Source organism: Glycine max, chromosome 3 (assembly GCF_000004515.6).
Source record: "Glycine max cultivar Williams 82 chromosome 3, Glycine_max_v4.0, whole genome shotgun sequence".
In the NCBI taxonomy this organism is placed as follows: Eukaryota; Viridiplantae; Streptophyta; class Magnoliopsida; order Fabales; family Fabaceae; genus Glycine; species Glycine max.
This window is the reverse complement of record NC_016090.4, coordinates 30,072,186-30,085,841: the sequence shown is the minus strand read 5'-3', so window position 1 is coordinate 30,085,841 and position 13,656 is coordinate 30,072,186. Positions and strand designations below refer to the sequence as shown.

At 36.8% G+C, this 13,656-nt stretch overlaps 1 protein-coding gene and 1 long non-coding RNA gene across 2 annotated transcripts in view; both read right to left on the bottom strand.

Annotated features, from left to right (window-relative positions):
* The window catches only part of LOC100786119 (uncharacterized), a 37,488-nt gene that overhangs the window by 6,576 nt on the left and 17,256 nt on the right, over positions 1-13,656 (bottom strand). The window contains exons 11-17 of the mRNA XM_041014485.1: positions 8,889-8,980; positions 8,701-8,784; positions 6,878-6,952; positions 5,635-5,682; positions 5,213-5,308; positions 3,306-3,535; positions 48-2,625 (exon numbers count right to left, since the gene is read on the bottom strand). Of these exons, the coding sequence (XP_040870419.1) occupies positions 48-2,625; positions 3,306-3,535; positions 5,213-5,308; positions 5,635-5,682; positions 6,878-6,952; positions 8,701-8,784; positions 8,889-8,980 (3,203 nt within the window). The remainder of the gene's footprint in view (positions 1-47; positions 2,626-3,305; positions 3,536-5,212; positions 5,309-5,634; positions 5,683-6,877; positions 6,953-8,700; positions 8,785-8,888; positions 8,981-13,656) is intronic.
* Positions 4,380-5,165, bottom strand: LOC121174678 (uncharacterized). The gene is made up of 2 exons (XR_005890934.1): positions 4,909-5,165; positions 4,380-4,877 (listed from the first exon to the last, which is right to left on the bottom strand). It is a non-coding gene; the product is annotated as an uncharacterized lncRNA (long non-coding RNA).

Sequence of the window (13,656 nt, the reverse complement as noted above, 5' to 3'; positions counted from 1 at the left end):
CATTCTGCTGATGCTATCGTTAGTTTTCTACTTATCTGATGATGAAGATTCCAACAGCACTCAATAGCTGGATTAAGTTCTGAAATGAGACCCTCTATGTCCTTAGAAAAGCCTTCTAAATCATCAGAAGGTAAATGAAAATGACCAACATCAGAGTTGTTACTTTCTACATTATGAACATCATTCACACACGAAGTGCAACAGACATCACTAAGAAACCATGGATTCGGTTTCAAGTTATCATCAGAAAGTCCACCAACATTTCTATGAGGATAAGGAGGCAGCTGAAGAGGAATCACACCAAATTCTGTTAATGCATTCACTAATAGTAATTTGCAATTATCCATAACACATTGAAATGCACTGAGAAAATCAAAGAAAGAAGTTGTTGGGGCAAAAGCAGCAAAGTTTGCCAGTTTCAATAAAGACTGCAAAAACTCCCTTCTATATCGGATAGATAAATCAGGAAAAATTGAAGCCAAAATAAAAATAGCCAGCGCTGTATTATATTCTTTATCTTCAGAACTATGTTCAATCTCACTCTTTTGTTTCAGTTTCATGAAAAGAATGTTAAAGCACAACTCCTCAAAGTTAAGACAAGAATCACCATCCAATAGCTTTTCATCACGAGAGATCTTAGACAAAGAATAAGAAATGATAGGCTTCAACAAACGCAAAACAGAATCAAGAAATGACACATCACAGTATGTAGAACTTGAGAGAGACACAAGCACTTGCACTAGTTTAGGAGTCTCAGGAACCATAGCTTCCATGTGTTCAACTATAATAGCTTCAAGTATATAAAGGATTATTGCTCTGGCATTCTTTGCATTATAGCCTTTTAAATTATTACTTCCAATTGAAGAAGCAAAAGAAAATGGCCACAAACACAACTCAGAAAACCAGCACAAAACATCAGGCACCAGAGTGGAAGAAACAGATCTCAGCTGCAAACCAACAGCCTCTAAAATGGCTTCTCCAAAAGATTTGAATTGCCTTTTCATATTAGGAAAGAACTTCCAGAGTTCAGGATATATTGCACAAAAAGATCGTTCCTCATCACATTGATTACCTCGCTCAAATTCCCTCTTAGCAGAAGAACTATGTTCAAGCCGTGAATCTTCAATTTTTACCTCTTCATACTTTTTATTGACAACGTCATCAACAACAGCTAGGTCATCGGCAAAAATAGAAAGTAAATATGTCAGCTGAGATAGATCAGATGCAAGGAAAATGCGGTCCTTCATATACTGTTTTGCATTACGAGATATTGCCATCCAACCAAGAAATCGAACCAAAGGGTATAAAGAACCAGAAAAATGAGAAATTCTCTGCATCCATGCTGAAGAAGGAATTAAATTTCCACAGAGGTAATTATTTTGGACATTAGTTCCAAAAGTTTGTTCTTCACCTCCACCACTTGCAGCAATTACCAATCTTTGTAGCAGTAACCAACGTCGCTCTACCCCATGCATTCTTTCTTTTGTCAAATGCAAACTACCTTCCCTCAGCGGGTGATGAAAAGATGTCAGCAACTTGTTCAAGTCTTCAGCATATTTTAAAATGATATCAATCACATGTTCTGGAGGACAACATAATTTGGTGCCTGTGTGTAAAAAGTACACAAGACTCTGCAGGAGAATTTCATGCATTGAGATTTGGTCTCCCTGCAACTGTTGGATCAAAAAGTTACACAGCAGGGCTTGGTTCTGTCGAACCAAGGTTAGAGCATCTGCATATTGTACATCAAGGGGAGATAGCTTTATAACCTGTTCATCAAAACCTTCAGCAGAATAAGCCCCATCTTCCCCATTAGATACTTGTAAATGATATTTCCTGTCCAATTCTGCAGCCTCAAGTAGTATTTGAAAAACAAGTTTATCTCTTTTTCTTTCTATATGTGCAATAGTTTCTAAATTAGGTTTATTCTTTCCAGAAGCCTTTTTTATCGTAACTTTATCATGAGACTGCACCACTTTAAATTCATTAACGTTCAAAAGGTCCATCAGTTTTGAAGAGGCTCCAATAGACAACATAAAATAAGGATTTACATGGCATTCTGCTGCTAACAGCATAGCATCAATTGCAGCATCATGGCTTTCAACAGAGACATCATTCTGAGAATGCAAATCTAAAGCCAGGCGTCTAAACTCAGAAGCACGAAGTTCACAATCATGGTAGTTTAATAGTTGAAAATAATCAGCCTGCAGGTTGAAGTATTCAAAACCAAGGCCAGCATCCAAGATATTAGTAGGAAAATGATGGCTGGCGTGTTTCTCAGCCACATGTTTGGATTCCAAGCTTATATCCCCAATGTTAGAAACAGAGCTATTTTGATCAGGAATATTAGAGAAATTTGTCAATGTCATACTCTGCAGTTCCTGTGGGGCAAAAAGTAGATTACGATCTTCAACAAAATCAGATTTTCCAGCCATTTCTGAAACATTTGTTTTTCCATCAGACTCATCTTGACCATTTGACTTGGAAAAAGCGCCTCCACCATTAATGGCAGAGGAAAGATGTGAAATAGATGCAGTTTCATGATCAGTTGGTCTTAAAACTGATTTGCAGAGGTCAACATCAGGTGGCAATAACATGTGCGGTTCCAATATCGAGAGAAGCACACTGCAGATAAAAAGTAAATGTGCAAAACAAAAGATATCCGATTAGTTTCTAACAATTTTTTATTAGTCAGTAAATTAGGAAATTTTATATTTTTGTGTTAATTTCAGATTTTCATGGGAAATCAGAATTCCTAGAATTAAGGGGAAAATAAATCGGGAATAAGTCAATCCCTGATATTATGTATTTTTAGGTTCGGACTTTATTATTTCCTTTCTATTTATTTGCTGTAAATCATTGACGTTTGAGAATGAATGAATATGAGAATAAAATTATTCTCTTTTCTCCTTCCTCCTCCATATTCTACAATTATTAAACTAGATACATCGATGGAAAGTACAAAAACATGTAATGTTAGTTCAGTCATCATTAAACATTAACTATAATAGTCACATAGAGATCCAAATATATTGTTTTGGCATTGAAGATTTAAACTAAATTATGATTAGTTTTCAACGTAGTTGATAATATAAGTTGAAAGAGAAGAAACTGTTTTATTCAATCTAATCATAGAAGATAAAAGATAAAATAGCTATCTTTATATATATATATATATATATATATATATATAAAAGATAAACTACAAGATAAATTGAAAGATAAACTTTTCTATCCTAAATAACTGTATTTACAACAATACAATACAATACAATATAGCAAGGCACAAGACAGTGACACAATACCTAGGAGCCACAGATCCATGCCTCCATTCTGATTCCAAAGAAGGCAGCACAGCTGGCTTTCGTACAGCAGTACGGATGATATTTAGAGCAATTGTGCAATTGTGTTCCTGCTTTTCTGGAAATGAAGAAGCTATATCTCCAAAAGCTATTTTGCTTTTTGGTACAGCAATGCCAGGATCAAGAAAAGGTTCCAGCATCTCCACAAGAAAGAGGATTTTGTGTTTGACTTCCTGGAAAAAGCATATTAAATAGTATTAACATTATTTGGCTCTCTTTTTTTGTTTTAGGGGAAATGAAAAGCACCATCTTCACAGATAAAGAGCTCAATCATTTCATCACTTGCAAATTGATAAGGATACAATGTAGAGATAATGAAATAAGAAAGACATAATTTATTTACCAATGAGATGTTTTATGTTTATACTCCTTACACAACTCTCAAGTTATTTTATTAAAAATTACATATAAACACCTTATTATGTACAACCCACTCCATGACTGCTTGGTTAAAGAATCATAGACATTTGGAGAATTGGAGTTATATTAAATAATGAAATATACATCCAGGTATCAGATACAATTCCCCTACATCCTTATTACCCTTCAACAGTTTAAATGTCTAAGTGCAGATTACAGTGAAGGAATGGAACGTCATTCTTCTATATTATCAGAAAAATATTTAGACTAACACTCCAATATGAATTCTATTCCATCAATTTCACTTTTCCAAAAAGGGTAGGACTGAGATTCCATGCATTTGTGAAATATTATCCAAATTATTTTTCATAATAATATCTAGTTTATAAAACGATAGATTATGAAATATTTACAGTCTCCTACCAACTCATTCCCCCAGTCAACTCCAAAGGTAATGATTCATCCCCTTGTGATGCGAGAAAAACAAAGGTGACAGGTTTCACAGATTTAGGTTTACTTAGGTAGATACCCACATTGACATAGGTCTATGCAAGGCATACTAAGAAACTTCCAGAAGTTAACTAACTACAGGCAGGTAGGTAGTTAGTCTAGTACTAGTCAAACAATTTAAGGGAGGAGAAAAATAACAAAATTGGGTGAAGCTCTTGAAAATTCAGGGAAATTTTATTATACTGTTTTTCCCATTTGAGTATGTCTGCTAAGTTTTAATAAAGAATCAGAGTTGTTCTTGCTGCTATTGTTTTTTCTGATTCCAGTTTTATCAACAGGTATCATATCTCAATCCAGGAGCTTGTGGGTACCACAGAAGTATAGGAATACAAACGGAGGGCCATGGGTGGTTAACAATGTGAACACCTAATTTTGTCCAACTACTAAATGGATAGAAAATATAATTATAATAATAATAATAATAACAATAATAATATATAACAAATCAACATTATATCTAGTATCAAAGAAATTATTACTATGGATTATTCACTAGTTTTAATATTTTCTATTTTTTTTCTTGTTTCCACATTTACTCAAGATTATTTCTTATTTTCATATTTTCTAACATGTTCCTTACTTGCTTGAGATTATTTCTGATTTTCCTTTTTTTCCTAATATTTTGCAACTTATTTATTCATTTACCTATAATTATTGAGAATTATTCCTCATTTACTTATGAATATTTCTCAGTTTTCTCCTCATTTACTTAGAAGTATTTTGTTACTTGTTTCCTCTTTTACTTAGGATTATTTCTTAGTTATAGTATTAATATTTGATAGGGGTAGGGATTTTCAAGAAAAAAGAGAAGATAAAGTAAGCAAAAGAGAAGGACATATCAAGAAATTTTCATTGTGCTTCTTCATATACATAGTACTTTAATTAGGCACTGAAATTTTGCATCTCTTAGCTCAAGCACAATGTATCAATATGACAAGAGAAGAAAGGGGAGGAAAAGGCAATAATTCCTACTCTCATACCTTATATTTTCCAAGTATGTCATCCATATGCCCAGATAAAGCTAGCACAATATACTTCAAGGCAGCACGAGCACGAACAAGTGAATTGTGAGCATCCTGGCAGACATGACAGTTCTTAACTTTTAGCCATAACAAGAAGCTTAGTAGAAAAGAATAATAAGAAACTAGAGAATGATGGAAGTATTGAACCAACTTTCTACATTGCAACCTAAATCGTTTAACAAATGAGCAGTGCAAAAGGTCATGCTAATAGCCACATGTAGTATGAAACATGAATACCATGCATGAGAGGTGTGCATAAAGATGGCGATCCACACATGTTAATTATTATCAGAAAACAAACATTGTATTCCAAAAAGCTTATCAGAAATAATGATCAGTGTTTGTGAAATACATGAAGTAAGCAAGAATGACTAACATACTTGGATTATGCCCAAAAGATCCTCCAAAAGCTCCAGAGCAAGATCGACCTGTGCAAAAAAGAGGCCCATAGATGAGGAGTCAAATAATATTTGAATAGCAGTTAACAACTTGACACAAGTCCATTTATTTCAATCTGCCTTCTACATCGATTTGGATATATAAAAAAAATTGAAGTAACTGCATAACTAGCTACATGTTAAATCAAAACCTATATTTACATTAGTGTTCAAAAAAACAAGAAAAAGAAAAACTACTTTACTAATTGTAGCTTCCTACTTTAATTGTTGTTTTAAATAAAAGAAGAAATTCATTAACAGTGAGCATGAGGATACAATGATCTTGGAGAATACGGGACACTCAATGATAAACAGAAAAGAAACAACAAAGATAAAGTAAGAATATTAGAAATGCAAAGTTACTCAATCCTTCGGGTCTCAGCATATATAATAGGAAAACACCCTTACATATATTTTTTTTTTTTGATCAGCAAAGATAAAATATATATATTAAAAAGTACCAGAGGTACTAGATAATGTACAAATTACAGATCAGATTAGATTCCAGGTAGACCTAATTCTGACCATAGATAGAGTGTGGATACAAGAATGGTTATAATACACATATCAAGGTATTCTTAAAAATCCTGCACTAATATTGGTAGACCAGTGATTATAATGTGTATTAAAGTCCTTCTCCAAATTTCTGAGCCACGACCATAGTAGGAAGACTGCATCGTCCATCAGTTTGTTGGCATTAAATGTACCATTTGCAAAAATGATGTCATTTCTGTGCTTTAAAATCAAATAGAAACCAAACACTTAATCTTATAAAAAATCATCTGCTAAGCACCTCCCCTCCCCCATCCCAAAAACAAAAAAATACAATATGAACATTCAAATCCCACAGTCCTACCAAAACCATATAGTAGCCCGAAAACATAGCTATTAAAAAAATTCCAACTTCATGCAACACCATTAAAGCTGGTTAGAAAAAAATGGCCCAATAATCTATAACAGTCACATTAACTAAAATGGCTAAACTAAGTATTTCATAAAGAAAAATTAACAGTAAATGTAAGAACAGATCTTACATTTTACTGCTAATTTTTCTTTATGAGAAGAGACCAAATCAATACCAGTTTTTGGTATTATAATCATGATGATGGAGATAAAAATAACTGATAAGGACAAAAAAACATTGCGGGAGATATCTCAAAAAACAAAGAATCAGGTTATAGCATACCTTCGCAATCACTTGAGTCATCCACGGTGCCAGCACACCAGAACACAGATCAATCAGTACACATGCAGCCCTAGCCTATACAAAAAGTTAAGGTCAAATCAGCTGCTGACCCAGAAGAGAGTAAATTTTTTAGAAAATTACATTAACACCCCTTTAAGTTTTTTTGAACTAGACACAATACACTTCCTTGTTTAATGGTTACAACAAAATCCTTATAGGGGTACCAATGTAATGTTTTCATACATTCAGGGGGTTTAGTGTAATATATAAAGAGGTTTCAGTGTAAAGTTTTCAAACATTAAGAAGAGTTAGTGTAGGAATAGAAAAAAGAGTGGTGTTGTGTCTAATTTGAAACTTGGGTGCGAGTGTAATTTGTTCTAAATTATTTCATTTAGAACCTGAAATTCTGTCAAGTAGGTGTATCTACATTTTTTATTTGTTGATATTACAATGGATGTGCAATCATTTTATAATTTACACTAGCAATATCAATCTATAATCTATCTATAAATGATACAAGAAAGTTATAAAAATGGAAATTTTTACAGGTGTCATTACCTCCAATTTATAATTTACTCTTCTAATATTCTTTCTATTTTTTTGAAAGATTTTATTAATGTATTTGTCAGTTAATAAATTTTATTAAAAAAGAACTTAAATTTTATTTTCAGATTCTCTCTACCTCTTTAATTGTTTGAGAAAAAAAGTATACTTCCAATGTCTGTCATGGACAGCCCAATGTAACATGAGAATATTTATTTTAAATCCCGTAATTACATGTTCAAAAATGCTATACATGAAATTCTCTCTCCTGCTTTTCAGATTTCTAAGTAAAAGTTTTAATTTCTCTTTCCTATTTTATTATGAATTTGGATTATTAATTACCCACCTATTCACTTTTCTTTGTGATTTTCTTTTCTGAAATTTCTACTCAGCTATTTAACTCTTTGTCCTTTTAAATTGAAGGTTTTGAGCCTTCTTTCCATCTTATCCCATGGGCACTTTTTGGGTTGTGCAACATGCTCTTTGTTGTTTCTCTTTGCCACAGGAGTGACCTTCCATCTGTCAGTGCATCATGGTTATTGATATGTTTCTTCTCCAACTAATTCTTTCCATCCCATCTCCATCTCTTTTCTTTCAGCTCTTTGAATATTTTTTTTCTCCAACGTGTAATAATCTGCCACAGAACCTAAGGCCGAGATCAAACAAGGAGTTGAGGAAGTGTTATTCTTGGGCGTCGTCCATCAGCCGAGAGAACTGTTTACATATATATGGTTGGCTGCATTGGGTACTTCTCTCTTTCTTCCATACTCTGTCTCGCTGCAAGATATATAGCTGGGCTGTTTGGAAAATGCTGGTTGTGTTCCAGGTCCTCAAAACAATTTTGTTTGACTAGATTTAGTATTAGAAGACATAAATAGGTTAAATTTTTACGGCAATGTGGTGATTGGCTCCAGCATGGTGTAAAGCAAATAATCCATTTAAGAGTGTTTCCTTAACAAATACATAAAAGGGATTGTGCAGCTTTGCATTACTATATTTTCTTTTTCTCTGTTGTTTTTGTGGGCTTTTTTTTGTTGTTGTAATTTTCTTATCTTCATCTTAAATCTTAATGATTTATTTTCTTTTATCAACAGAAGCTTATTCCAACCTATATAATAAACTACCTCTACATCAGAATATTATAGAATTAAAAAACAAAAAAGCAAATAGTTGACAAAACAAAATTATACAGCCCACAAATCAAGCAGAAGGCAACAGGCTATGCATGAAAAAAAAAAAAAGATTCTAGCTTAAAATTAAGAAATAGTTGCTTGACTAACATGAGATGGTGAGTATGAAGACAGATAACCAGCACAAGCATGAACCAGCGAACGATATGCGCCTGATGTTGCTGTAGCAACAATCTGCACATAATACACACAATCATGAGAACTAAGTTTAAGATGCCACAAAGAACACAATAAAATCATCTAGCCAGACGAGTCTATAATTGCCTGCAGAATATAACCTGAGATAAAGCCTGTTGTACAATAGGTTGTTTCCACTGAGAGAAAGTGTCATCAACAACATCAAAAGAATTGCTCACCCATGGGCGTAGAGCTACAAAAATTCCAACAAGGCAGAAGCCAAAAATTGAATAATACAGTTCTATAAAGGAAGTTGTAATAACTACGTTTGTTCCAACTACAAATAAAATTTCTCCTTAAATAATATTTTAATTAAAAATTTATAGGAAAATGATCAAATTCTCTTCTAGGTAATACCATATATCAATAAAATAATAACATGAGTGGAACATATCCGCACATTTCCATACTTCAATTTTCAGAGCTTTATTTAGAAATATCATAAATCCCCCACATTCCCAATTGTGACCTTTGATGTCAAAATGTATAACAACCGGATGTTTATGTTCCCAAAAACTAATTTAGGTAAGTGCAATTTCATCTACGCTAAGAACTAAATTAATTAAGAATAATAATCCATTGCTTTCTTAAGTGATATCTTTGATACCAAAATGTGAAACAACAGAAATTGAGGATGACATACCATTAAACTAAGAGACTGGAAACAATGCCCTGTCCATCTTTTACCAGATTTCTACATTACCATGATATTACTCTATGCTAAAAATAAGAATGGCTAGAGAGAGAGTGAGTAGAGAGAGAGTGAGAAGAGAGAGAGTGAGACGAGAGAGAAACACTGGGCAGGGGAGAGAAACATTGAGTGGTAAGAGTATTTGGCAAGAGAGAGTGAGTTTCGGGGCGGCATCTCGACGGAGTTATGCCAGAAACACAGGTAGAGCTAAGCTGAATCACACGGTGACTAACTGGAGAGATCATAAGGACATTACGTCCTTATATTTCTCCCGTTTCGCTGACGACATAACAGAGAAAGAACTCTGGTACCACTTCAAGAAATGGGGGGATGTTCGGGAGATTTTCATCCCGAAAAGAAGAAACCGCGCGGGGAGAAGATATGGCTTTGTTAGGTTCAAGGGGGTACAACATATCCCTTATTTGGTGAGGCAGTTGGACAACATTGTTATAGGAGGATTGAAACAGTTCGTCAACCTCCCAAAGTACGGTAGGGAGGCACAGCGGGAGGCAGAGGGAACCATCCAAACAAGGCCGTCCACCGTCAGAAGGCAAGGAGAAGTGGTTCGAAACCGCCACACGAAGCCAACTTCATATGCAGATGCTTTGACAAGAAGCATTAGTCATGTTGGACATCAGCAAACTTCTATCACCCCCTTTAACCATAAAACCTCCTCACCTGTGGTTCACATAGAAGTACAACCAGTAGACACTTTATGGTTAAAGGAAGCATGGGTAGGGCGCCTCAAAAACCCAGCTTTGTTTGAACGAGTGGAGGACGAGCTCCTGTGGGAGGCTGGTATGGAAGCAACGCCTAGATATCTGGGTGATGACCAAGTCCTCTTGCTGGGCATCTCTGAGAATGAAGCACACCAGCTTATCAAGGGAGGCAGAGCAGGAGGAGTAACGTTATTCTCCTCCATTGAAAGATGGTCTCCAAGTCTGCGAGTAGGTTGTCGGCTTACATGGATTCAGTGTTGGGGGATTCCTGTCCAGGCATGGAACCCAAAACACATGAACCAAATTGTAGCCGTTATTGGAGAGTTGGTCGACTTAGACGATACAGTGGAGGAGAAAAGAAGGATGGATAGTGCGCGGATTCTCATCAGGACTCAATGGCGTCCTCTAATTCAACATTCGGTAGAGGTGATGATCGATGACGACAAATTCTTGGTCCACATTGTCGAGGAGGGTTGCGGCGGCCATGCAGACTGTCTGTGGAGAAGAAGGAATGTCGGAGGGTCATCAGAGGAGATTAACTCCGATGACAGCTTTCTGGATAATTCCTCTCACATCAACTGGGGCCCAGTTGATAACAATCTCGATCTCCCGGAGCTGGAATCTTGCAGCGACCTTCACGGAGTCGCCTCTCAGATCCCCGCCGGCGACGAAGACCAGGGGAGGCCACCTCCAGATCGTCCGTCGGCATCGGAATCCTGTTCCGCGCGCCACGGTGTTGACGTGATGCCTTCGTCCGGCGCCGAAGTCCAGCGGACAGTTCTTTTATCCTTTGGGCATAATGATGGACGTGACCCATTGGATAATAACCTTCGGTCCTCTGCTGATAACGGGCCAACATCACTGCACGGACAGAATTTGAATTTGTCTGCACAGGTTAGGGAAACAAAAAGAGGGGTGAGGCAAGGGGTCAACCTAGGTGACAGGGAAGCAGAGTCACAGGAGTATCATCAAAATAGCAAGGGAGGTAACGGGAGGTCCAGAGGTGTGGTTCATTGTCAAAAGGAGCCTGTGGTAGAAGAAAGGCACGTGATCCTGGCTGATATAGAAGAGAGGCACGTGGACACCAGTGGTAATTTTCACGGTAATGAGCTGGAGGGGCATTTAGCTGAAACAGCACCACATTTAACCCATAATGGAGAGCATAGTTCCAATTATACCCCTAAAGCAAAAAGTTCTATGTTGGGCCTTAACCCACTAGCAGGGCTGGGTGAGAATTCTTGGCAAGTATACTCCAGGAAGAGGAGGTACCAAAAGAAACCAGATATGGGCCTTCTCCCCTCTAATTCAAAAACTTCAGCACCCGAAGGAGTCACACAACAGCAAAATACAGTCTTTTCCACACAGCTAAGGGAACTGCACCACAACATCCAGGATGAAACCCTGCAACAACAGATCATAAATACAGCAACAGAAACAATACCAGACTCGGATTATGATAGTGAGGCAAGTCAATTATGGAGTGTGGCCAAACAATTGGGCCTCACTGGAGAGGGAAGCAAGGAGGTAATTATTAAGAAATTTCAGCAAATGGAGGAAAGGGATAAAGCAGAAGCAAACAGAAGGGCTGATAACAATAGGAATCAATGAAGTTAATTTCCTACAATGTTAGAGGCCTTGGGAGGGGTGTTAAGTGGGGAGCAATTAGAAGAATGATCAAACAGGAGGCTGTGGATTTAATTTGCCTTCAAGAGACAAAGAAAGAAATGGTTGATAAACCTATGTGTCAGGCTTTGTGGGGTCATGGAGATGTTAATTGGGAAATGCTACCAGCTACCAATTCTGCAGGTGGCATTCTTTGCTTATGGAGTGATAAGTCTTTTAGGTTGCAAAGGAAGGTTGCTGGAAATGGGTTTATTTTAATGGTTGGGGAGTAGATTCCAGAAGCTCAAATGATAACTCTAGTGACTATTTATTCTCCTTGTGACATTCACAATAAAAGAATGTTGTGGGATGCAGTAAAGCAGCTAAGACAGTCTATGGAGGGGGGTTTGTGGTGTATTATGGGTGATTTTAACTCCATTAGGGGCCCTGATGAAAGGTTCTCCAATGTCCAAAACGTGCATGAGGATAGCTGTACCAGAGAATTTAATCAGTGGATTGATGATTTAGAGGTTTTGGAGGTTCCCTGGCTGGGCAGGAATTTTACTTGGTATAGGCCTAATGGTGCATCTAGGAGCAGACTTGACAGGTTTCTAGTATCCCATGATTGGCTGGCAAGATGGCCCAGCAGCTCTCAAGCCACACTTCCTCGGAATTTCTCAGATCATTGCCCAATTGTTCTATGTTCTAAGGAGATTGATTGGGGCCCAAAACCTTTTCGTATTTTGGACTGCTGGCTTACTGATAAATCTTTCAAGGAAGTTGTTCATCATAGTTGGACATCCTTTCAACAGCCAGGTTGGGGTGGATATATCCTCAAACAAAAATTTAAGAACTTAAAGCATAGCTTGAAGGCTTGGAATAGGCAGCATTTTGGAGATACTCTAACAAAGGTTAAAAGGATTGAGGCTGATCTAAACAAGCTGGAGGAAGATACAATGCAAAGGCAGCTATCCCCACATGAACAGCAGCAAAGAAAGCAACTTCAGGAAGATCTTTGGGCTGCAGCCCATGCTCATGAGTCTTTGTTGAGACAAAAATCTAGGTCAAGATGGATCAAGGAGGGTGATTGCAACTCTCGGTTTTTTCACATGTTGATAAATGCCAACCGCAATTTCAATTCTTTAAAAGGTGTTATGGTGGACGGAGTATGGACAGCTGAACCTCTTTTAGTGAAGGAGGAAGTTAGGTCTTTCTTTTCGCAAAGGTTTATTGAACCAGACCTTCATAGACCCACGCTAGATGGAATTCCTTTTCAAACCATTTCTCAACAGCAAAACAGTGAGCTGGTGGCACCTTTTTTGGAGGAGGAAGTGAGGGGAGCAATTTGGGATTGTGGTAGTGACAAGAGCCCTGGGCCTGATGGGATCAACTTTAAGTTCATTAAGAATTTTTGGCAGCTAATCAAGTCTGATATCCTCCGGTTTCTAGATGAATTTTATGCTAACGGAGTTTTTCCTAGGGGTTGCAATGCCTCCTTCTTAGCTTTAATTCCAAAGGTAGCTGACCCACAGTTTTTGGATGATTACAGACCTATATCTCTTATAGGCTGTATGTATAAGATTGTAGCGAAGCTATTAGCTAAGAGAATGAAGAGGGTGCTGCCAACCATCATTAATGAAGCCCAATCAGCTTTCATTGAAGGAAGACACCTTCTTCAGAGTGTCCTCATAGCTAATGAAGTGATTGATGAAGCTAAAAGGAGTCATAAATCCTGCCTTGTTTTCAAAGTTGATTATGAAAAGGCTTATGACTCGGTGTCGTGGAATTTTCTGCTTTACATGTTGAAAAGGACTGGTTTTAGTGCTAAATGGGTCAGCTGGATGGAAGGGTGTTGAA